Raw genomic sequence first — 26401 nt, forward strand, 5'->3', positions numbered from 1 at the left:
TCCAGTGTGACCCGGGATTAGCTCCAGCACCCCCCAACAACACGGAAACGGCTAAGCGGTAGAAGATGAATGACTGAATGAATTAATGAATGAATGGGAACAGACTGACATCCAGCGGCTTCCTGTGGACTCCCGTCCGCCCTGATACAAATCACCAACAGGGGGCGATGTCATCAAACAGCGCCCAATGACATCATCCTCCTGTGGCGACTCTTCTTCTTCTTCCGGGGGCGAATTTCTTTCTCTTCCGGTTGTCGTCTGTTCGTGTGGCAGGTATCTATTTTTCCCCACTTTGGTGGAGCCTTAAAATCTTAATCAATCTTCGCGCATATTACGTGTCTGCACAGAAACAGCCTGTTTTTTAAATAAAGCACCTTATCTGTTGTATGTTCGTTGCCGTATGTTTTACCTGTGAGCCTCAATAAAAGATAAAAACGGCACTTTTTGAAGCGCTAACGCTTCGTGTAGCTGAGCAGCAGCTGATGGCCCCGGCGCTGTTTCCGCTCTGTTGACTGTAAATAAAATGTGTTTCATACTGAAGTTCACGTTTACATGCTGCTCTTTCATTTAGTTTTAAGCCGTACATTCATGTGGCTATATTTTCTGACAGGTTTTCCCCTGCTGGTTAGCAATGTGCGCTAACATGCTAATAACAGTTCTGCCATATCCACACTGTTCACTGCTCCTCTCTTTACAGATAAACCAGTGTCGAAATGGCCAAGTCTAAGAACCACACAACCCACAACCAGTGTAAGTATGACTCCACTCGCTTTATATGTTCATATAAATAATTGGTAGGTCATACGATGCAATGATATTCTTACTTTGCAGGCTCTCTGAACTTGTTTTATAAAATGAGATCAGAACTATTCCGAGGAGAAGAAAAGGTTAAATCTATGTATAAATCTGAGATTGCATGTTCATCGCAGCACAAGATAAGCAGTGGCACAACAAATATTAGTACAGTGCAATACACCAAATAGACTGGTCTGAGGGGTTGATATACTTATCAGTCATGTTAATTCGTGCATGAAAATGAATGTGGCAGTACAAGATCACAAGGGTGACCGCTTTAAAATCATTTATCATCACTAAAGTTACAAGCTTGTCCTCTTCCAAATCCATTTTATTGTTCTAATATTAAGAATCAACCTGTAATTCCTAATTGTTCACTCTTATGTCTGCACAGCCCGTAAAGCCCACAGGAACGGCATCAAGAAGCCAAGATCTCAGCGTTATGAGTCACTGAAGGGGGTATGTATTATTACAAAGCTGTGCAATCAGTGTGTTTACATTTATAAGGTCTGGAAGTTTGGACGTTATATGGAGAGAGTTAAGACTTGGGAATCTTGATGTGAAGACAGTTTTATAGTTGATTGCGTGAGGATTGACGTTGTGTATTGCCAACAAAATGCTGTTCAGTCAACATGGTTTCAGCTGCATTGATTTGCATGATATCCATTTGTATATCCTTTTAAAGGCATGTTAGAGAGGTAGATATGTTCATGCATTCATAAAGTTGAACATTTTTAGAAATCTAGTTTGGAAGCTTACATGAACGCTGTTGAGGAGTTAGGAGCTCATACTAAAATATGACATGAATATGTCATCAACCCATTTTCTTTGGAAATTTGGAAATCACAACCCATTTGTTGTAGATTCCTGATTCAGGGTGCTGCATGCTCTATTCTTATTTTATTTTCGGCTAACCGGCAATGTGTTTTATTAGATGGGTGATTGTTTTTTTTTTTTTGGCGTGGTTGTTGTATTTGGCTGCCACAGAGAAGGGTTATACTAAGTCTGTTACCTGCAGAAGCATGGGGGTTGAATGATAATCTATTTTCCAAGGTATACAAAGTGTCATACTAGCCAAGCACCTTGAATTTTTGAAATGCTGAAAGCATCACTTGAAATGCCTCTCCATATGTTGATCTGTGAGACAGGCTCAGTTGCTGCAGCTGGATTACTGAATTACAGAGGATGCTGTATCCTCCATCACCTCTCTTACTTGGGAATGTGAAATATATCCTATGGTCTAAGTAGTTACTGATGCAAACAGTGCAAAATCAACATAGACCACTGACTGAGGCAAAGAATATTATGGCCTGGACAATTATAATGGCCTCACTGCATGTTTTTTATTGCTCAGTTCCACACCTAATTAAATCAGTACCAGTCACAGTACTACTTTCTTATATGCAAATCTTTCCCACTATTTCCATCTATAATGTAAACAAGTGCTTGTTTCCAAATAAAAATAATTTTGGAGGTGCTCTATCTTTTTACACATGTGAACTTCCTGTCTTTTGACTTGTTTTGTAATATTATTTTTCATGTTTTATTGCAGGTGGACCCTAAATTCCTGAGGAACATGCGCTTTGCCAAGAAGCACAACAAGAAAGGCATGAAGGCGGCACAGAAGGCAGCTAAGCAGAAATAAGCTGCTATCCAGTCACCTCCATGTCTGTCGATGTTCCATAGATTGTTTCAACCATCACAATAAAGCTATGCTTTGTTAACAAACATCAAACTGTTCTTTTGTTTCTATTGTCAGTCCTACTGTCTCTCTGAAACATGGAATTGTTTAATTTAGGTGCACATTGTTTATTTCATGTAATATTTTCTCTTTACTCCTCGCATCAATTAAGCTAAATAATTAAAACATTTAGGCTGGCCGAAGTGTAGATGACATTTCAAAGCTCCTCATAAACAAGAGCCAGATGAAGTGCCTGGGTGCAGTTTGAGTAAAATGTCAAGCGACCGCCTGGCTGATTATCGCATCAACTATACTGCATATCTGTCAGGGTCATGGATGCTGACACGGCGCACGTGCCCAGGCCTAAGAATTGAACCCAGAACCTTGTTGTGAGGCAATGATATTAACCACCACTCAGCCATGCCAATATTTACTGAAAAGCCAAAGAGCAGCTGCATCCAATCAAAATTATCTATTGACTGCTCCAATGGTTTGGTCTTGCTGGCCAAGGAAAATTATGAAGTGAGGAAGGTGAATGCTGAAAGGAGAAATAAAAAAAATTCTTCATATTTATTGAAAAGGAGAACTGTAATTTAGACACAGTCTTTGCTGTGATTCTTGAAATCTGACTAATTTGATTTCCAAGAGCTCACACCTGCTTATATATCTATACAATCTCTCCAGCTAACGATGCATCAGACACACCGCAGGGACTGCCTGCAGACCACAGACGCCAACTTAATCAAAGTGGGATATTTATTTCGACGCAAAATAAATAAATAATTCCTCGTTCCCAAATAAGGAAAAGCCATCTTTTAAACACCAACAGATTTGCTGGTGCTGCCAAGTTTTACGGGTAGTTTATAGAGAAGAGTAGGGGAGGGTTACCTCATTTTATCGATGTATTAAATAGTTATATGGTTTCGTTTGTAGTCTTTGAGACTAAACAAATAAATTTACGTTTTTCAGTAAATCAATTAATAAAGCATTTTATTTTGATGCTGCAAATGGATTTACGATCTGTCGTCACTTCCGCCCCTTCTCTGACTGAAGCTTGCATCATTTCTCGTCTCTCTCTGCAGCCGGCGGCGGCGGACAACATGTGAGTGTGTCCATTCAAAGCATATTATCGCAACACACAGCTCCGATCGCTGTCACGTTTCGCCGATCGTCTGTGCGGATGTGTGAGCCTCCAAACGCAGTTTCTGATAAACTTTTGAGCCCGTTTAGCTACAAGCTACCCATCTGAAGCTTTGACCGGCTAGCTTTAGCCTGCTAGCTCACAACAAGGAGGCGTCATCCCACCGATCCAACTGCTGTGTAAAAGTGATTTAAGGGATCCAAATAAGTAGTTTGGAGAGAGTTTCTGCATCTAGAAGTTGGACGTGAGAGTAGGCTGTTGGAAATCATCTTAAATTGTAATGACGACTGCATTTTGTGTAGACAAACTACCGAGCACAGACAGGGTTTGACAGGACGTTTGTTAATAAGGAACAGAGACATTGACAGGAAAGGACAAATGCATGTTATTGATCTTCTTAACTTGACACAATGCATGCTTGCTGTTAGACTCAAAACCTGTTTAGCAACAGACACAGTGCCTTTGAATACCCGTTTTCTTCACAGAGAAATAAAAATTGTGCCATGGTCTAGAGTTTTTAGTATTGCTTGACAGTACTCACATATGACAACAATTAGGTTTTGCTAAAAGCACCTCATGTGGTCTTTGGTGATTTGCTTCCTTCTGCCGTATTTAGCTGAAAAGACACTGCTTGAATTCACTTTTTCAAGACGAACGGATATTCCTGTATCTAGTTTTGTATACTGAAACAGAAATTTAATTAAATTTAATATAGTTCATTCTTTCCTTCTATAAATTTTTATCTCACGGTCTTCATTGAGACACAAGTCAAGACTCATCGTTCCATCTTTGTGACATGTTCAGTGCTAAGTATAGTGGAATTGTCCTGTTTTAGTAACTTTTTTCCTCTTTGTTTTGACAGACACCATGGTGGAACCTGTCCCTGAGTCCATCAGCTTTCCCTCTGAGGAGGAGAAGATCTTGCGTTTTTGGCAAGACAAGGACTGCTTCCAGGAGTGCCTCAAGCAGTCCAAGAACAGGCCTAGGTAAATCCATTTATTTTGTCTAATTAATTTACTAAGCAATATATATTAAAATGTAATATCTGTCACAATGCACAGTACTCAACAACATAGCCATCTTGTGATTTTCATTGCCCTAGTGATAGTTAAATAATTTGATCAAATCAAGAAGATGTATTTCCTGGCTAACCTGTTCTTAGTCTTTTATACCCAGCATATTAACTTTGAACAATGGACCATTGAGCTCTGTTTAAATGACTTAATAACAGGTTTTGCCATGTGTCAGTGAGCATTAACTATAAATATTAAATGTTATCTTTATTAACTGATCTAATTCTAAGAGTTCTAACCCTAAAATCTGACTGACCCTAACCAATGTTAGATTTTTGACTGGATATTTGCTGGGTAAATCTCCCTGATACTATCATTAAAAAAAAAGCCCAATGCTTATAACTATGTCAGTAGAAGGGCATTAGCATGAACATCTTATGGCAAATACACTGTCTGGTATCAGAACATTCAAAAAATTTTTTTACCCCAAATGTTGTTACTGTTCTTCCATACTCTCTTCTGTTGTTCAGGCTGAGAAAACGGCTAAAATGCTGCTTGTTCTTGTATGCTGAAGGATTGTTGATGTTGACTTTCGATGCTCATCAATTTTTTTCGTTCCAAAGAATAAATTGTCTCCGCCATTTTGTATATAAGCTCATGTCCAAAAAATACTGTTGAGCAAATGGCCAGATTTCCAATTTTTTTCCAAAAATTTAGCTGCCTATTTTCCATACAGGTACACCTTCTACGATGGCCCTCCTTTTGCCACAGGACTACCCCACTATGGTCACATCCTGGCTGGCACCATCAAGGACATTGTTACTCGCTTTGCCCATCAAAGTGGCTTCCATGTGGATCGGCGCTTTGGCTGGGACTGTCATGGCCTCCCTGTGGTAAGAATTTTTCGATTGAATATTGTTAAAAAAATAATTGTACTGAAAAATCTTTAAACAATTTCTCTTTGTTTTGTGTGTTTTTGTAGGAGTACGAGATTGATAAGACATTGGGGATCAAAGGGCCTGATGATGTGGCCAAGATGGGTATTGCTCAGTACAACAAGGAGTGCAGAAACATTGTCATGAGATACTCTAATGAGTGGGAGGTGAGTATACAAGATGGAACAATAGTATGCTCATGTGATGTAATTTTTTTAACAGGTGTTAGACCAGGTTAGTTTTTTTTTGTAGGTCGGAACCAGGATCAACAAAAGTCACATCATGGAATGATCCGGGCAGGGCATGAATATCTGAATTGTGCATGCATGAATTGTGGCACAACACTATTCATTGATTCATTTATTTTTATTTTTGTGTGATTCAAATTTCAGACCTCAGTGAGACGAATGGGCAGGTGGATTGACTTCAAGAATGACTATAAGACTCTGTACCCATGGTTCATGGAGACTGTTTGGTATGTGTGTTTGCAAATATGCTATTTAGTGATTATCACTTTTGCTTAATATTATGTAATTTGTACTGTACTTTACTGAATTTATAGTTTATTTAAATAACATAGAATTGAGTATCCCCTCTTTGTCATATCTTGACAACATGAAAAAAATAAATACAATACAAATCATTCATGTCTTGATTTTACCTCTTGTTTACCTCTTTGGTGTTACCTCATTTTAACCCCTTTTTTTTTTGTTTGTTTTGCTTACACAGGTGGGTGTTTAAACAGTTGTATGACAAAGGTTTGGTTTACCGAGGTGTCAAAGTCATGCCTTACTCCACTGCCTGCAACACCCCTCTCTCCAACTTTGAGTCCAACCAGAACTACAAGGTTGCCAGAATATATTCCCCTCACAGCTTTGCTGGTGGAATAACAAAAAGAAGTCTGTTATTATTCTATTCTCAAACCATGTTTCACTTTTGCCTGCAGGACGTTCAGGATCCATCTGTGATCGTCACCTTCCCGTTGGTTGACGATCAAAATGTTGCTTTGATCGCCTGGACAACAACACCCTGGACACTGCCCAGCAATCTGGCCCTCTGTGTCAACCCTGAGCTCCTATATGTCAAAGTAAAAGGTAAGAGGTAAAACTTGGCACAGGTGTGGTGTCTCAGTTTCACAGTGCATTATTCTACACAGTGCTGATTCATTTTAATATATTGTGTTTGCAGTAAATAACTTCATTTTAGACTAGTAAGGCCTGATGTAATATTTGCCCTTTTGCATTGATATTATATTGTTGCTGATTAAACTTAACAGAGGTACTTTATTTACTAGTTATTTGATGTTTTTCTGATGTTTTGTTTTTTTGTTTTTTTGTTTGTTTTTTTTTGAGTTGTGTCACATCATACCCAGTTACTTTAATTTGTATCCAGATGTCAGTAGCACCTTTTCTTTATACACTGCCATTGATTAAAAAAATGTCAATCAACAGTGACCTCAAAAATCAACGTGTTTTGTTATGCATATTTACTATTTCAAGTATATTTATTTTCAGATTTCTACTCAAGAGCTGGTGCCTGGATTGAAACTGGGACACAGCTTAGGTTCTGGAAATATCAGGGTTTAGCCACCTATACTGATAGAAAGAACCACTGATGTGTTGAAAAGAAAACGGCAGTGCTTTGTTGTTGATGTCTAGTTTCTTCAAATGATTGTCGGAGAAAAAAATGTGCTTGCACATCCTGCTGACAAGCGTGTTTGTGTTGGGGATTATTTGTATTTCTGGGAATGGGATTGGTAGTTTTGTTGAATGATGCTGCTTAAATGTTGTACCCGATGGCCAAAGTTGCTCTGACTGGAAATCTTGTTTCCCTTGTGGGTTAAGTGTTGTGGACCTCAGTTTCTGCTGATGGGTGTTTTTATTCAGAAAGAACAAACAAGAACAAATTAGCAGAGGAGGAGTACAGCCTTGGAAAATTGCACCCAGAGGAAAGGATTTCTGGACCATAATGTGTTTGGTGGAGTTTCTTTCTTTTGGCTGTGTGATAGCTGATAAAATAACACAATTTTTTGTTGTATGACAAGAGAATCTCTCTCAGTGGAGCTTTGCTATCTGAAATCAATCAGGCATTGCACATTGCCAGACACCACACTGATGCTAAAGTACGACTGATGCAATTATGGACTCATGAAAAATGCTGCCTTTATTCCAAGTGCATAAAAAAAACATGGCAAGTGAAGTGGATCTAGACGAAAAACAATTAATGCTAATGGTATCTATATATAGATCGTACTACGAAGTGATTTATAATTTTAAAGGGTAATATAAAGGCACCATCTGAAATTAATGTCTTAGTAAAGGAACCATCTGAGGTCCAAAAACTGTTCCCAGCTGCCTTAATTTTCGCATTGACGGTGGTTGTAATACACACAAACCAAGCAAAGTTTCAAAGCACAGTCAAAACTGAAGAAGGCCCCACATTGCTGCCAGAGACACATGTGCACTTGCTAGTTCTTTTGGGGCATCAAGAATCAGTCATGCTCAAACTTACTTTGGTTGTAAGGCTCATTTGGTGTTGGAATTGTTAGTTTGTGCCAGCCTCCGCTCTCAAAAGTGTTTCACTAGTAGGGTGTCATCTTTCGTTGCAATTACACAGATACACCAACAGGGCACCTGAAGCTGCTGCTAATACTACCAATAAAGAAGAAATTTCCTCACAGATTTTCTTCCCTACGGCAAATGTGCTGGGCAGTATTTCATGGTACTGTTTCGTGGCTATTCAAATTGACACAATTATTTTCTGTTGTTTCCAGGCTTGGCTAGTTTCTGAGAAAAAAGTTTCCCAAATATGTGTTACATCCCATCAGTGTAATGTTAATGTTTTTGGCTTTGCAGAGATGTCTTGTAAAATAAGTGAATATTTTATAAGGCAAGTTTGTGAGGAAAAGAGTCACGAGTCTAGGTGAAACGGCGCAGACAAGTTGCCATGATAGCAAAAGCACAGATGTTGCTAATTGTATTGACAGCGGCTTTGATTTATTCAAGTCTCAGTAAGCCAGTGAAAACAGGACCAGGACCCTAAACTAAACCAGCTAATGGAATTGATCCATAATTTTCCACTTCAAATGAGTTTTCTTATGACATTTAAAGTTTAGTTCAGTGAAAAGCACTTGTTAGTGTTTGCGTGTTTGTGTGTCTGTGTGTGTACACTTATATGCAGTTGAGATCAGTTCAGAGAAATATGGATGATCCTCAAATCAGGCCACCTAAAATAAGTGTTGGTCTTGTTCAAATAGAAAAAAAAATACTCCAGAGAGGTGACTACTGTTTTTCTTCTACCCTCCTGTTGTAGTTTTTGGTTCCCTGTGAGCGATACTGCGGGTTTTAAAAGGCTGACCTAGATTCATATAAGCCTGTCTTAGCCTTTTCAATCCTGCAGGGGGCACTGTTGAAGCACAGTCTGTCATTGCCAGTGCACCTCTCTGCGCTGCATGTGGGACTAATACTTTACATATACATGTATATATCCTCTCTGTCTCCCACCCTCTCTCACTCCATCTTCATCCCACTTTTCCCCTCGTCATTTTTGTGATGCTCTCTTTGTCTCCACATCCACCTGTTTTTGCCTTTCCTTGTACTTATGTTCTCTTCAGTGTCTCTTGCCCCTCAGTGCCTCTGTCACTGTTTATGGCTGACAGCAGTGGCAAGTCTGAGCTGTGCAGTCATTTGTCACACTACACAGAGGATGACTTTTTTATTTTTTTTATTTTTATTGATGCTGCCTCCCTCTCTATGTTTTTTGTGTTTCACTGGCTCAGGCAGTTTGGTTTTTACCCCCTTCACAACCATTATTCCTTCAAGTCTTAACCTCTCCTCTGTTATTTTTCCTATAAAATCCCCAATTTCTTCCTAGGAGTGTCCAGCTTCCCAGATTGTTAGTTATTCTACATTAACATCTCAACAACATTGGATTCATTTAGCTTAGTTTCGGTCGAGCGATTGGAGCTATATTATGGGCTTCTTGCCTGACCTTGACTTTATGGCTGGCTGGATTATTACAAAGCAAGAGGTGACATTCAGGTTTAGCACACTTGCATGTAGCTTGGCTGTTAGGTATGCGAATTGCAGCCACATTGGAGTTGCTATTTATCATACATCAAATTCGGTTCAATAGACGTATATCACTGCAGCGGTGATTTAGATACCAGACGTTAAAAAAGTGCAAAAAATCATTTCACATCACGTCGATCAGTATCTTTATTCCAATTTCATTTCATGCACTGTGAGGCTTGAAAGCTGTACTTAAAGGAAAAAGGAGGTGTGGGGATTTTTTGAGTTTATATAGTTGCCTTCTAAATAACAGCCTGAAAGCCACAAGATCTCAATTTTATAAAAAACTGAGTGTGGATAAAATCGAGATCCTCATTATAGTGCCGACACCCAAAGCTACCAAAGCAAAACATGCTTTTGTGTCCCTATGCGTTGTTTCTTTACACTCTTTGTCACAGTGCCATCAATTTAGAGGTTGCCCCAGAGTAAATTCTAAGACTGTGCATTTGCTGTCTTTGCACCTGAATTTTGTGATGCTTTACCATCTTTCACTATCTTATAATGAGACTTCAAGAAATATCGAAACGCAATTGTAGCCAAGGATGTAAAATGTTCCCTATGTGTTCACATTTGTTTTTTCTCTTCGTTTCTTAGACAACTCCACAGAAAAGACCTACATTATGATGGAGGCCAGGCTCGGAGCGCTGTTCAAGTCAGAGAATGAATACACTATGCTGGACAAGTGAGTAAAATACAGCTACTTGGAAAAAAAACAAACAAACAAACAACACCAAAAAAAAACTAAATATAGTTACCTAAGTGTAAGGGCAGCCAAAATACACGGTTCCACTAGAAACAGAAGCATGAGAACAATGTACATTACAATGTATTATCAATCATCGTATGATTATTGCTTCTTTTGCCAATACTTAATTGATTGATTGCTTTAATTTAAAAAAATATTGCTATTAGCATATTCATTTATACTGAAACTGATAAAACTTGAAGGTTATTTGATAAGCTCTGATAGTTGCTTCTTGCTGCTTTTGACACTTTCTGTGTCTAGTATTAGCTGTGTATGAAAATCCTAATAAGCTGTATTTGCTGTTGGGTGTTTACATCAGTCTAATTAGCAATGAAAGTTCATACAAGTGACAAGGGTGAACCTCTCAATAGTGTGAAGATGTTTATAGTATTTGATGGTCATTAAAAGTGCCTCTGCACTGAAACATTTTGACTTTAAATTTAATGATATTCAGACCCATCAGTTGTCTTTCAGTGAGCGCCCAACTTGGCAGCCTATGGACTATAATTTGTCTTCCAAAGTTGAGTGATGACGAAAAAAGTTAGCAATGGGAGAATTAGCTGAGGTGTATTTCAGTAGTGGGGTCTTTGCAGTGGAAAGCAAACCAAATGCCCATTTCCCAGTTCACAGGATGATTTTGAAGCAAAGTGGAAATTACGGAATGGAGTAGAGGAAAAAAATGAGGAAGGGAAGGTAGGAAAGGTATACTTGAGTGAATAAAGGACAGAGTATACTGATACCTGATGGAGCATTTTCATATCCACTCATCCCATTCAAAAGTTTGGACACACTTTCCTATTCATTTGAATGAGAAAGTGTGTCCAAACTTTTGAGTGGTAATGCATATTAGACAGATTAGCCAGGAACAGAAAAAAAAAAAAAGATGTACTCTGGTAGCATCCATCATCCATACCTTAAATGGAGATTTTAGGTGATCCTGAGGCAGAGAACAACACATTACTGACAATGATATTCTATTACTATACTAACCCTACTACAAAGAAAAACTGAATGCTCATGATCACAAACAGGAAAATTCTTTTATTTTATTTTTTAATAGGTCTTAAACAAGTGATCTATCTATCCGTCATATAGCGTCATATAGTATCTAAACAGCAACCATGGTGGTGTAACATGGTTGCTGTTTCCTTTTTTGAGTCTAGCCTGTATGCTTTTCTACAGATTTGTCAAAATATCACAATAATTGATCAAGATTTTCACTTTTTGTGTTTTCAGATTCCCTGGAAAGATGCTGAATGGGAAAAAATACAAACCTCTCTTCAACTACTTTATCAAGGTTTGTGCAATCTCTCCTATTTTCCATCCTGATTGATATTTCTGTGGGTTTGTCACGAAATAAAGGCAGACCTATATCTCACTGACCACAGACTGACATTTTCCTGATCCACCTCTCAAGTTTTCTTGTGGTTTCATCTGTTTGGCTTCTTCTTCGCTCACCTCCCCATTATCCTATTCTCCACGTCCTTCTTTCCCTTCAGTGTGGGGAGAAAGGAGCATTCCAGGTGGTGATGGATAACTACGTCAAGGAGGAAGAGGGCACAGGAGTGGTCCACCAGGCACCTTACTTTGGAGCTGTAAGTGTTGTCTTTTAACAATTTCCTGCTTTTTTTCTTAGCCTTTGTTGTAACCACACAAAAAAACTTTGATTTATATTATGGAGTTTCTATCATTACTGCTGTGCTGAGTATCTCTCAGCCAACTTATGAATCCTTTAATCTATAAAATGACAGAAATTTCGAGGTTGCCCAATGATAAAGACTTTGCCAAAGTTACAGGAGGGTATAATGGCATGAAAGGAACAAATATTAACCAAAGCAGAAAATCATTCCATGCTGACAAGCCCCACAATCATTCACTGTTGTTTTCGTCATGTATTGAGACCACTAATGGATCACAGATATATATTGTGGACAATCTGAAATAACATGAACCACATGCTCCTCTATTTGTTTTTTGTTTTCTCTTCTTGAATAATTTTTTTGTCCTTTTAGCCACTGCAAGCTTATTTTGTTTCAGGAGGCTATAGCACTAAATCCCAAAGATGTTTTCTTTTTCATGAAATCAATACTTACGATACTATTATTTATCATAAAAAAGTTTTAATTCAGAACTCCATCTCATCGTCATACATTACATTACATACATTTTTACCAAGACTGAATGGGATCCACAATTCTTTTTTTAATCATTGTATAAAATATCTGTCATGAATAGTAACATTGGTGTGTGCCTAGAGCCTAGAGGCCAATTAAAATGCTATCACAGGTATTGGGTCACTGCTAATATGCTAGATGCCCTTGTCAAGGGCAGATGGATGCCCCTGTGGCTGTAGCCAGCTGTGGATACACACTTATTTTTCTCTCTTAGCTGTCACTTCAGCGCACTCTCATCTGTTACATTTGCATTTCAATTCTTTGTTTTGATTCACACTGATTAATTGGTGAAAAGCTTAACCACAAATATTTGTTCATGTCATCTTAAGATGTATAGTGAGGAGAAATACACTGCTGAACATTTTTCAAATTTTATGTTGTTATGACAAGATGTGAAATGACCTTTTGAGCTATCAATCTTGGACCTTGACAGCATGTTTGAATGCAAAATATATTTACAGTTTACAGCTGGACGGTAGTCAGATCGTTTATGCGTAGCTGTCACATGCCAGTGATGCCTGTTTTGACATTGAAAAAAAATTTCCAGCTCAACCAGGAATCCAACATGGAGTCATAGCATATCTTTAATCTACTGGGTGCCAGTGGTCATAGATAATTCATTATTTTTTATGTCATCCAATCTGATGATATTCCTAAAACTAATTGAATGTTTCTGAACTGAACAAGGTCACCAGTAACATCAAGAAAATATTATGAAAGAACAAAATAAAAAAGCTGAATTATCTAAAAACATAGCCTTAAGATGCAATAATATGCGACAGCACACATGATGGAACGTTGAGTGAATTAACTTACTGCCTTTTATTAAAACTGTCTTTCAACTGTGTATTATTTTCTCTGTAGGATGATTACAGGGTGTGCACTGAATACAACATCATCCAGAGGGACCAGGCTCCTATCTGCCCAGTGGACGCCTCAGGCTGCTTCACTTCAGAGGTCACTGACTTTGCGGGACAGTATGTCAAAGTGAGTGACACAAAAGACATTTACATGTAGATTAGGTTTGCGGATATTCCAGGCATACTATCCATGGTATGATACACAGGGTAAATACTTGAGAATATTGGTAGCTGGTTTAATTCAGCATTTCATTTTCTCCCTTCTGGGTAACCACTTTCCTATTTCTTTCCTTTTCCTCTGTTAAAATCTGCAAAGACAATCTTTTTTAATTGACTTTCTCTTCCTTTCTACACTCATGCATGCCCTTTCCTCTGGCCTTATAGGTTTAACACCTTTTAGAATCATGTTATGCTGTGAACTGAAATGAAAATATCAAATATTTATTATGCTTCCTCAAATGCTATTTCAAATTATTTTTGCTGCACTTAGTGTTATGGAGAGAGAGTAAGGGGAAACTATGTCAAAGCAATTTTGCAAAGTTCCTGTTAAGTTCAAGCTACATTTGACATATGTGCAGTACGTTAAGAACAACAATACAATCAATGCTTTTTCATGAGACTCAGGTATTCAATAGCTGTACAAGAAATATAATGAGGTAAACTTTGTAATGATTATAGTGCAATGGGTTCAGTCTTCATCCTTGTCACATCCAGCTTCATTACCATCCAAAGTGCATAGTGAGTGAAAAATAGCTGCCATATATGATCCGATCACTATTTCACATCCTGGCGCGAAGGCCAGGGAGTGGACTTGACCTGCCTGGCCACTAACATCACAGCGTTAGCTAATAAAGATTATGCAGCCACAGTCCTCTGGAAGTTTGTCATAATCCCCTTTTGAAACATGCCAAATCCAGGCGTGAGTTTCAAGGCAGTCCGAGACATTCTTCATTGCCGCATAAAAAGTCAGACTTGATCAGAGCAAGCGTCAGTTGCGAGAATCAGAGAAAGCAGCCGTTTCCCTGTGAACTGCATCTCAAAACACTATTGACAGAAAATGAGAGCTACATCCTATACCCAGAAGAGCCTGCAAGTCAGCGGCTCCGGCAGCAGAGTCAGAGTTCAGAGCCCGTCGCCATCTCGGTGCCGTGGATCCTCGTATGACAGCCGTGGACGATCAGGTTATCGCGGTACTGCCATTGAATTGGGCACAGAGATACACCAGAGACATGCCAATGAAAAAGAAGAGATGCAGGAACTCAATGTCAAATTTGCAGTTTACATTGAAAAGGTCCAGGCTCTAGAGCAACAAAATGCTGCTCTTCAGGCTCAGCTGGCTTCCCTCCAGAACCGCTACAAAGGAGGCCCCACAGGCATTGCAGAAGAATATGAGCTCAAGTTTAAAGAGGTGCGGGAGCTGATTGAGACACTGACCAATGAGAAAGGAGCAGCTGATATTGAGAGAGGCTACATTGAAGAGGAGATTGAGGTGTGGCGACTAAAGCTGGAAGAGGAGCTGGCACTCAAAGAAGAAGCAGAAATTATTCTAAGAGAGTTTCGCCAGGATGTTGACAATGCAACTCTGCAAAAGGCTGAACTGGAGAGGCGCATAGAACAACTGGTGGCTGAGATAGAGTTTCTCAAGAAGCTACATGATGAAGAGGTGGCTGACCTCATGAAGCAGATTGAAGACTCAAAGATTACTGCTGAAATGGATGGCGATCGCCCTGACCTGGCTGCCTACCTGCGCAACATGCGTGCAGAGATAGAGGCTGTTGCTGCCCGCAATGTCCAAGAAGCAGAGAAGTGGTATAAAGCCAAGTTTGACACCCTCAAGGAGCATGCTGGCAAACATGAGGAACAGATGAAGACCATGAAAGATGAAATCACGACTTTCCACAACCAGGTGACAGACCTGCAGAACCAGATTGATGGGTTGAGGGCTCGCAACGCTGCCCTGGAGCAGCAACTAGAGGATATGGAGATGTCTCACCTCGATAAGGTCGGTGGCCTAGAGGATGTCATTGTTCAATTGGAGACTCAGCTCTGTGAAACCAAATTGGAGATGACCAAGTATCTCCAAGACTACCAGGAACTGCTGCACATTAAGCTCAAGCTGGATGCTGAGATCGCCACCTACAGGAAACTGCTGGAAGGAGAGGAGCAGAGGCTTGGAATTGCCAAAGATGTCTAAATATCCAGGGTGTGAGGAGCAGGAGGTCCCAAGCAGCAGCAGCAGCAGCAGCAGAGCATTGTGGAGTGGAGAGATTACTCATTCCAGTCCTGCCCTATCTTTTTCATTGTTTCTCATTGGCTAAGAATTTTCAATATCAGTGCCAACACAACACCTGAGTTGCAGGACAAACACCTAGTAAATACAAATAAGTCCAATTATATTAGTTCTGTGACAAGAATTGTCTTCTAAAAGTGGTCCAACACATTATGCCTTGAATTATGTGAGAACGACTTTTTTATTTCAAATCAGGTATGATCTAAGTGTAAAAAATTATATAGACAAACAAGATCATGAGTTTGACAGGCTTTCAGTTCTGCTCATCTTTATCTTTTTGCCACATCATTAACCATCATGTTTCCTGCTCCCATTCCCACGTCACTTTCTAAAAACAATCTTCCCACCTTTTATCAGTGACTTTCCTTTCCTCCAGAGCCCCTCCCATTTCATTTTTTCGACCTTGTTTCTACCCTTTTTTATACTCCTGCTCCTACAGAGCCCCTGCTAAATTTAACCACCCCACTCCCCTTTTCCTATGAAATATCCCCCACTGTTAAACCTCTATTGCTTCCCCTTGCTACAGCTGCTCATTTTTTTGTCATCACTTCTCTTGATCCATGTCTTAGATCCTACCACCTTCACAATGAAATAGTTTTGGTCTGCCTGGATGACACATCGAACAAAGCAGAACAAATAGCTTCTGTGTTATTGCAGGGTCTTCACAGCCTGCCCACGTTGTCCAGATGTTTTGTTTAGACACAGCTATTGACGGTTTACACTAATGTTGACCAGCTGTTACTTAATAAAGATTGAAGTGAGTGCATACAAATAATGCAGTGATGGTTTTTCTTTTCTCCTTCCTGCGATATCTTCTCTTTCTTGTCCCAGTCTTGAGTTGTCTTTTCCTTGGATACGTCTATTTTTATTTTTGCTCTTTGTGTCTTTACTATCTAGTAACCTTATTTTAAGCTCCAGTACAGGAAAAGCAGTTCCTGACAAATAGGTTTCATCCCTTAGTGGGTTGCATGTGAAGTTCCAGTGAGCATCCATGTCACAAGTGTACTTAAATGTTTTAATGGGCTTGGCTCAAGCCATTTAAAAAAAAAAAAAAAGTCCTGGCTGAGAAAGTGTAAAATCTCTCTCTACAAAAGCGTTGTAACCCCATACTGTTGTGCTCCTTGCTGAAAAGTCATATTTATGAGCTTCCTGTGAATTTCACTTTGATCTTGAGAAGAAGATGATAAAATAGTGCACAAGTCACCAGGTTGACTGCATATTAGATTGTTTGCCATAATGGAGGTGGATGACAAAACAGAAATGTTCTGCCTGCCTAGCATGACAGGTGTATTTACCCAAAATTGTTTGCAAGAAAGATTATAGCCATGGTGTGTTCACAGATGCAGGGCTGTCGTCAGCAAGGAAGAACATTTTCACTGGTATTATGTTTATTAAGTATAGTGTGATAAATCTGGAGTGAACACAGGGGCATTTATCATGTTCTGGTTTCATGTTGCATTTTGGAAATAGAGAGAGCAAAACAAAAAGAAAGAAATTCATATGCTAAGATGCAAAAGTGAGTTTCACATTAACCACAATATTGAAAAGAAAGCTCGGGACATAAAAATGTGGTCTTATCTACGATAATATTTCAAGTGCATAACATTACATTTAGCTGTTAGGTGTGTCAGCTACAGAGGACAATGAAATGTCTTTTCAGTCTGATGTCAAGTTATTCTTAAAAGCTTTTTTGTAAATAAAATCTAATGTTTGAATGTTGTTTTGTTTTTTTTTTTATAGGATGCTGACAAGAACATCATCAAGTGGTTGAAGGAGAATGGTCGCCTTGTCAATGCCAGCAGTTACAAACATAATTACCCCTTTTGTTGGAGGTGAGATGTTTACATAATTTAAACAGGAAGCGATAAAGGTTGGAGCTTGTTGATGTTATACTTGCGCAAACAAAACACTATGACCTCTACTTCAAAGCCGTGAACTAGAAGAGCAAAATGTTTTTTAACCTGTACTGTAGTTTCGAATTAGTGTTCAGTGAAGGTTTGAAGATCACATGTGCTTAGGCCCTCAGGTGCATCAATGCAGGATGTCAATCAAAGTTTGTGGGCTCTGGTCCCAATAATTTCACAGACCCAATGTCACTGTGGTACAGTCATTACCTCTCAGGGTCCCACATTACCATTTCTGCCAGGGACATGCAGACCCACACACACAAACTTAGACAAAAGTTAGTCTCCCTTGGAGCAGCTGCAGTCTGACCCAATGAGGATTAATTAACCTCTGTAAATATGCAGAGTTATGCTCCCTAAGCCACTAGAATGAGATGACTAAAGATGAAACTGTTTTCTTATTACCCACTAAGCACCTGTAAGGTAGAACTCAGCTAATTTCTTGAAGCACTCTTGGGTTTTATCACCAATGCATTATCAGTGTGCACATTAGGAAATGCAGTGATATGTCCGTGATCAGGTGTCGTTTGATGTGATTGTCAATATGTCTTAATGAAGCCATATTTCAGCTACCATAATGTGTAGAGGCAGCTTTTGTTAAGTGCTGATTGGTTCATCAAAATATGTGACATTGCCTTTTTCCAGACAAATCCGTCTCTCTCCAGACCAGTAAGAGGAGAACAAGCAAAAACAAAAATACAGTCTGTCACGTGAAATAACTAAAAATGCTGCTATGACTTTGGCAGATTGTCATGTGCTCATAAAGGATCTTTTTCTTAATAGTAAAAGCAAATTGACAAAATTGGTTTCCAGAGACTTTAAAAACCATTGTTGGTAGCTGATAAACCAGTGAACATAATTCCAAAAGAACTAGGGGTGTGCCAAAAAAATCAATTTATATAAGAATCGCAATGCCATTTACTAAGATTCAGAATTTATTTAAAATGTCCCAAAATTGGTTTTGGGACATTTTGGGATTTTGATTTTGGGACATTTGTATGTGGGACATCCTGACGTCGCCACAGAGCCGGTTCTGGATCATACGCATGTGCTGTGGGCACCAAAACAAGGAGGAAACTACAATAATGGAGGAAAGACAGATTCAACCAGCCCCGTCCTCGTTGAATGCAAAGATTTGGTTTTTACCTGTAAAATCTGTTTTATTTTTTCCCAAATCCCATTAAAATTTTTCCCATATTAGTTTTTTTTTCTCAGGTTTTATTTTGAGAATTCCGTTTTTACCATTTTACACACATTTAACCCTGAGACAGTTTTAAGTAATTAAATATAGACACTTTCTTCAGTTATAACTGAAAATGTTAATGCTTCCACACATTTAATCAAAAACATAACAATAAAACAATGAAACATAAGTTCCACAACTTTGGTGGAAATATCAAATCCACTGTCAACTTTTTAATTTCTTCTATCTCCATGCAATTCGGTTCTCCACCGATTACTGACATCTCCACTGAAGTATATGATAGTCAACCTCTTTGTGTTGAGTTCAGTGAGTGACTTAGCACTTAGTACTCAGACAGCCGCTTCACTGGTGGTGGGATTGCATTATTAGTGACCACATCTGAGAATTTTTCCGGCGGATACATTCCTTTTTATTCCAGGGGGGAAAAAAAAGACCAGGGTCCAGTCTCTGGAGGGTTGCCGTCTCTGGTCTGGTCTAGTCTCTGCTCTTTGCAGGGGTCCGGTCTCTGGTCTGGTCTGGTCTGGTCTGGTCTCTGGAGGGGTGCCATCACCCGTCTAATCTGGTCTGGTCCGGTCTAGGAGCTGGGGGAATCGCTGTTCCTTGCTGTAGCCCAGTCCATTACTCGTCACCAATTAACCAATTAGCTTAGACAGGTTCAGGCGCCCCTACTGGGAATCGTACCGTGCCCTTCTTATTGCGGGGCGGCAGCGTTGACATGAGCTTCAGTGTGAGCAAGGTTTGCAAAAGGATTAAGCACTTAGGGAACCCATGTTTACCTTCGCTATATATATATATTTTTTTTTTAATAATGAGATACTTTTATTTTTGTTAAGCAGTATGTGATATTGCTTTAATGCAACAATTCCATTCAAACATGGATACATTTTTCAGACTTAATAAATGTGAAAAATACACTTTAATGTCTCACCTTGCACACCTGTAGATTGAAGCAGAAATCATTATGAATCAAATCGTTTTGAAACGAATATCAATTTTGAATTGAATCGTGGCCCCGAAAAACAGAATCAAGTTGAATTGTGAGATAGTAAAAGGTTCCCACCCCAAAAAAGAACATGCACATTAATGCAACTGTCAATTAAGAGACCTGCATTAGAATATGCATTTACTAAGGTATCTGTTTCAGGACACTTAGTATGTTTATCAGTCCGATTCAGTTGCCTGTAGATCAACATTTTGGATTAACCTATCTCTTGCTGTGCATTCATCCTTTAATATTAATAGCTATATTAATTCAATTTGTGTAACAACGACAGTTTTCAACAGTTAGAAAACATTTTTGTGTGGGGTTTTTTTTTTTGAAGATGGTATTGTCCTTTTATTATTATTTATGTGTTTATGTACTTACAGATCTGACACTCCCCTGATCTACAAAGCCGTCCCCAGCTGGTTTGTCAGAGTGGAGCACATGGCGGGAAAATTACTGGAGAACAATGGAAAATGTTACTGGTAAGCTGTTTTCTGAAACAAGGGGTAACTATCTTGGTGCAAAGTGATAGTGAAGTGGCAGCCATAAACCTCTTGCTAAACAAGTGGTGTGAAATACTTGTGAAGACGGTAAATACAAAGCGAGGACAGGCAACAGTCCCAAAACAATTATAGCTTTGACTCTGTGCTACTAAATCAAGTTGTTTGTGTCAGTCATGCAGGACAGCTAGCAGTGGGAATGGGCTTTTTAAACAGGAAGATATTGGATTAAAAATAACAGTTCTGTCTACAACTATTCCTCATTTTTCATTAAGGCTGGGATTTTTAAGATGGACACAAGACTAGTGTTTTATAGAAAACACTAGCATGATGCTCATTGTTATGGCAGAACATGGAGCAAAAGTAAGTGTCGGCATGATGGCTTTGCTAAGTGGTATTATCCTCAGTGCTCCCACTGCTCTTTTCTGAGCCACAGTAGCTGCCTCTGGTAATGGGACTGTCAAACTGAGATGAATGACTAGCTGCTAGGAAGGTGAAGACGCGCAGGCACACATATACATTGAGAATGACACAAACACACGCACACACACATGCACACAAGTGTATAAGCCAAATTCCTTATCTAAGGAACACTAGTGTTATATATACTCAATTGCCAGTTTTGTTGCTTCTTCAAACTAAATGTGCAGTACAACAATTTTGCACTATATTCACTATACTTAAGTCATGAAAGACAAAGAATCACAGTAAATCTATTCTATCTAAGAAGTTTTGTTATTATTTGCTGTCATACATGAGGTATCATTATATAGCGTACATGCATATATTTCCTTCATGTGTCTGTGTGGCTTCACACTGGGTATGATGCTCTGATGTAACTTTTTATTTAGACCTACTTGCTAACCCTAATTATTTGTTAAAGTTACTTTTCTTTTTGACGTGACAACACTTTCATACTAAATTTCTGGTCCTGGGAAAATTGCTGGAGAGTTACCGGCTCATCAACATCCTTATAAAAGTAAAATCATCTGAGAGTTCAGTACGTCTGTACGGCGAAGGAAAGTGCTAGAGATACTCTGAAAGTGGTTTGTTAATCTCTCTGTCCTCAAATGGTACAGAAGGTAGACGTAAAGTGTCTGTTGAGACAGTTCAGCATGATTTCTCTCAATGTTTTGTCTGTCTGTATGAATTAATGACTAAATTAACGAAGGGGAGCTGTCCTCTTTTAATATTAAAAGTTCAAGATGAATCATGTACTTTGAGCAGATAGATTAACTAGTCCTAAAATTACTTGGATAATTTTCTTTTAAACCCAACTGACAATTCACCTTCACTTAGTTACTCTAGGGGTTGCTAGGGGGTTTTACCAGGTGTGCCTTCAGTTATTTTTCTGAATGTTGGTTCCATGAGTTGGTTGAAAATACAATCTCTTACTGGCTTTTCAATGTATCCGGGTTGAGGCATTTTGAATCAAGAATCTTGTAAAAGGACTTTTCAAATAAACTGGATGAGTATTAGGGTTGAGCCGGATACGAGTAATATGAGTCAATATCTGTGCTGGGCTGAAGGAAAATCCTTCCAGGGAGTCGTGTGATATGACTACTATATGATATGAGCATATAGTAGCCATGCCCACTGGAGGGGAAAACAATGGGCGGCACAATTTAAAAACACTGTCCAGTGTTTAGTCTTAAATCATTATTTCATCATGTCAGATTATTATTATTTTAACACACTAGCTGTAATGGAGAAAAAATGGTACAATGAAAAACTCACATACGTGGGTCTTTCTTATTGTCCCTTCTGTTTGCCTTCATTTTTATGGCGAAATGATCCAACTGTACGGCCAGAGGTGACAAACTGTACATCGATGTTTACAACTACTTGATGGAGTCCCCTGGTAAGATCATCAATTAATCTGATAGAGATAAAAAGTTAGGCTACATTCACATTACTACATCATCATTCTAAAATAGCTTTTCATAACCCAAGCATTTCAAATCGGCCCCACGTTATGGGGTTATGGTAGCTCACTCTTCCTACCTTGGTGTAATACAAATTAAGCTGTAAATAAAAATATATTGAGGCTTACAATAAATATAGCAACTTCTGACCAACGCATATCAATTTCAGGCTTAAAAATACAAATTTCGTATAAACCACGGCCACTTCCGGTTTAAGTCCCGACCCTTACGAGTACGAATATGGATACACATACAGATAGTTGTGTACTCGCTCATCCCTCATGGTTACATATACTACATACAGGGAGCTGACAAGAAAGCTAACAGGCAGGGATCGTGTCTAGGCCAGTGTGTTTTGAACATCAAGCTATGACTTTAAATCCAACATGGCAGGACAGACTGACCTTATCCTACACATGGATGTCACTTCACCCACAGATCAGGCTCTTTTTAACCAAGCTTTTAATGCATAACAGTGGAGAATAAAATGCTTCTGTCCTTGTGTAATCCTGAGTTTTCTCATGTAGGTAGTAAGACATTTAGCTGGATGTGTTAATATTTGCAGCCTTTATTAATGCACACTGACACTGTTGACTTCTGGCCCATTTGTTTTTGTATTTTTGACTTTGGAGTGGGCGATCTAAGATTCCACTAACCTAAAGCTCAGGGCTCACCACTTCAACACATGGATAAATCAAAGCCTTACAGCACTGCCATACCTACTTACACTTGCCAAGCTATGATTGAACAATCACTTTAAAGGTGGTGGGTTTTAGAGAATGGTCAGTTGCCCATTTTTGGTGCACTTTGTCTTTGAACACTAGACCCTTTCCTTCTTATCATTGTTTTCCCTACCAACTTTCAGTCCACCTCCCTCTTGGTAACCACAGCCTTCGCCTCTCTGCCACTGTTATGTATCAGCCCCCAGTTTATCCAACATACTAGAAGCCTGTACACATTAAATATTTCTTCTGTGCAGCAAGTGCACAAGGCAGCACGCATTAAATTCCACATTTAGCATGAATGAGCAAAGGGAGTGATTGGGGGTGGGGAGTAACAGAGAGCAGCAGAAAAAAAAAAAGAAAAATCATTAAACTGATATATTATGGGCTTAAATAGAAATGCCTCCTACAAAAAATGGAATTGATGAATTTGTTGCTTAGCGCATGGATTCTGATGTCAATTTATCTTATTTGTTCTTCCAAGAAATACAGTCTGGCACAGCAAGAGATGTGGAGAGAAAAAAATGAGAGAAAGAGGAAGAGATTCTGAGATAGTGGATTAAAGGTAGAAATTGGTTGAGGCTAAATGGGAGAGGGAGAAAACAGGAAAGGGGTACAAAGGAGGAAGATGCCTTGAAGGGAATGTTAACCTTTTCAGTTTTACTTCATAAAGCAGTTTATTTTTAGGGCAAGAAGAAGAAGAGGAGGAAAAGATGCCTGTTCTAAAAGGGAATAAACATGGACATTATAGCATTATTATGCTTTCTCTTGTTATGACAACATATTTTCCACATTATCACAATATCTTCAGGTCTTAAGAAATATTATAAAGGCTCTGAAAGGGTGTATAGTCTTCAATCAGATTTAGCTTGTTACATACATTTCTCTTGCCCACTGTAGGGACCACTGTTAGTTTTTGAAACAGATTGCAAGCTGCTGGGAGATGTGACTCATACACATACTAGAAGTGGGATCATTTCGATAGTGGATATGGTCTTACTTCAGACCTAATAGGAAAAACTGTTACTACTGTCATTATGAGTAGCTAGGAAGCTGATTGACTCATAATGGACAAGTATAATTTTTTATGTCGTAATGTTTCTGTCTTTGCAGGGTTCCAGAGTTTGTTCGTGAGAAGCGTTTTGGGAACTGGTTGAGAGACGCACGTGACTGGGCGATTTCAAGGAACCGTTACTGGGGCACACCGATCCCCCTCTGGATCAGCGACGACTTGGAGGAGGTCAGGAAAACATGGGCGCTTTTCAATGCTTTAATAGAGTGCTCAGTGCTTCCAATGTGTCTCTGTTTTCACCAAATCACATGATTTGTCTTTGTCATGGCCAAATACCAAATACTAGTTAGAATACTTAAGGAAGCTGATTGCAGCTTTGGCAGCTCTCACAAATCAATGTGGACCAAGCTTGACGGAGTATAACTGAAAAGTAGAACCCTCTGTAACTTTTTATTTAAACTATAGAAATTAGTTGATGAGAAAATGTCTGTGTGTCTCACAGGCCAGTGTCTTCATATCCATTTCTTATAAACTGGCAGGGTGAAAATTATTTCTTACTGACCTCCTTTTGATGCCCGCATAGTTGAAGGTGCGGAAGAGCGTAGCGTGACTCCATGCTGCAGTCAGAGGCGGCTCCCCTCCAGCACCATTACCAATTGCCTCCTGAAACTCAACACATGAATGATTCATCAATGTAAACAAAAAATAAACACAAACCAAAAATGTATTTGGTTTCTCTTTGGGCCAGTTAATGCAACTTCAAAGGTCCTGAAGACAAACGGCAAGCGGGTGGGGGGAAGAAGACGCACAAAATGAGAGGGGGAGGAGGGGTCCGAATAAATTAGCTGGGGAAAAACAGAGGGGGCGAATCAAAATAAGGGATGAACACAAGAGGAGGAAAATTGGTCAGGGACAGAAAAGATGTGGCGTAGAACTGATCTAAACTGTAAATGTTGATCCTGTTGTGGATGTTTTTTGCCAAACCTAGCTGTGTGTGTGAAGCAGACTGAACTGAATAGAGGTGTCAGAATTGGGTTGTTTGAGCATTTGAAAAATTAAGCATTGGTCCCCTGGCTGAAAGAGGGACAGCCAATGACCTGCTTGCTGGAAATAGCATTGTGACTGTTTCCAGAACACTTGTGCTCCCTGGTTCCTCCCTTACAGCAGCAGCAAATCATACACCAAAAAACAAAGCTCTGTGTTTGTTAATTGTTATTAATATGTGTTTGTGATTCCCCGCACGTGGCAGTATGATATCTGTCTCTGGGTATCTCGTCTTTGTGTGCTTTCTCTTCTTGTCCCTGTCTTTTTGGGTATGTTTCACTTATTTCTTTTGTGTCAGACTTTGTGATGTGTCAGACTATCTGGGCCATGTTACCTGATGCTGTGGTAAAAGTAGAGCAGAGCCTACAGGTTAAATCTCTGAGGAGACCAGATAACACACTTTACCATACTTTCTGAGGTAAAGTTTTTTTTTTGTTGTTTTTTTTTTTGTTTGCTCTTGTGTTTTTAAGGATGCTGAAATCTAGCACCTGTAGTCCACTGTAGGCTTAAAATGCATCAAAATTAGGATAAACATAACTGGCTTCAGTTCCTGTGGGTTTAATGGAATCGATACTTTGACGTTCCTGAAAAGATGTTCGTTGTCTTTATATAATTTGCAGAGATAAATGAAAAGGCTGACACTAATCTGATGACTGTGAAGTACATTTAGGTTACTGCAAGAAATTGGATAGTTTGCACAAAGGTTATATCTGTTAAGTCTCCTCCTCTGAAGCTTGTTATTTATTTATGTATATATATAAAATATGTAATTTGTTTAATATGTTTAAAATGAATTCACAGATTGCTGGGCATAGCTGTGCATGTACCACATAGAGTTGTGTAGTTTACATCTAGCTTTTGGCAATAAAGCAAAGAGCACGTTTTACCAAGAACTCTATTTTACTAAAAGGTACAGGGGAAAATGGGACAATGAGTCCCCTTTTGACAGCGGATCTAAAGAACTGCATGGACCCGGTTAAATTTCAAACCTGCTAACACTGTATTTAAAGAATTGTTTGCTCACTTTATCAAAATTTAAACAGAAAAGAAGCTAATTCTTATAGAAGCTGTAGCTAGAAACGATGAATTTTTATTTGATGCATTGCATTTCTGTCAATGAGCGTATAAATTAATCTACTTATTGTTTAAGGTTGTGAATGTGAATGGCAAATTTTTACACTGTTTTGCATGTGTGTGCTTCTTTGTCAGGTGGTATGTGTAGGGTCTATAGCTGAGCTGGAGGAACTGACTGGTGTCAAAGTAACTGATCTGCATCGGGAGAGGTGAGCCACTGCTCGGTCATCTGGACATGTAATCAGTTGTCTTTGTTTCTGCTGTCACAGAGCAACATCACCAGACTTACATGCTGCATGTGCACAAGAATAACAGTGTCTGTATGAT

The 26401-nt window shown here is 39.1% G+C and overlaps 3 protein-coding genes across 3 annotated transcripts in view; all 3 read left to right on the forward strand.

Annotated features, from left to right (window-relative positions):
• The first annotated feature begins 232 nt into the window (after window positions 1-232).
• On the forward strand, window positions 233-2530 carry rpl29 (ribosomal protein L29). Its single transcript, XM_029502674.1, has 4 exons — window positions 233-273; window positions 698-750; window positions 1190-1254; window positions 2348-2530. Exons 2-4 carry the CDS (start codon window positions 714-716, stop codon window positions 2438-2440), a joined length of 195 nt encoding a protein of 64 aa, XP_029358534.1. The 5' UTR covers window positions 233-273; window positions 698-713; the 3' UTR covers window positions 2441-2530.
• A 1002-nt stretch (window positions 2531-3532) lies between these two features.
• The window catches only part of iars1 (isoleucyl-tRNA synthetase 1), a 46905-nt gene continuing 24036 nt past the window's right edge, over window positions 3533-26401 (forward strand). Inside the window, exons 1-15 of the mRNA XM_029502935.1 lie at window positions 3533-3578; window positions 4480-4603; window positions 5367-5523; window positions 5613-5732; window positions 5958-6040; window positions 6295-6412; window positions 6512-6659; window positions 10230-10317; window positions 11617-11677; window positions 11880-11975; window positions 13419-13541; window positions 17445-17536; window positions 20181-20279; window positions 24058-24184; window positions 26210-26283. Coding sequence (XP_029358795.1) covers window positions 4485-4603; window positions 5367-5523; window positions 5613-5732; window positions 5958-6040; window positions 6295-6412; window positions 6512-6659; window positions 10230-10317; window positions 11617-11677; window positions 11880-11975; window positions 13419-13541; window positions 17445-17536; window positions 20181-20279; window positions 24058-24184; window positions 26210-26283 — 1505 coding nt within the window. The 5' untranslated portion in view covers window positions 3533-3578; window positions 4480-4484. The remainder of the gene's footprint in view (window positions 3579-4479; window positions 4604-5366; window positions 5524-5612; window positions 5733-5957; window positions 6041-6294; window positions 6413-6511; window positions 6660-10229; window positions 10318-11616; window positions 11678-11879; window positions 11976-13418; window positions 13542-17444; window positions 17537-20180; window positions 20280-24057; window positions 24185-26209; window positions 26284-26401) is intronic.
• Window positions 14472-15608, forward strand: LOC115044094 (desmin). Its single transcript, XM_029502936.1, has one exon. It carries the CDS (start codon window positions 14472-14474, stop codon window positions 15606-15608), a length of 1137 nt encoding a protein of 378 aa, XP_029358796.1.

The sequence above is a fragment of the Echeneis naucrates genome, chromosome 5 (genome assembly GCF_900963305.1).
Source record: "Echeneis naucrates chromosome 5, fEcheNa1.1, whole genome shotgun sequence".
Classification (NCBI taxonomy): Eukaryota; Metazoa; Chordata; class Actinopteri; order Carangiformes; family Echeneidae; genus Echeneis; species Echeneis naucrates.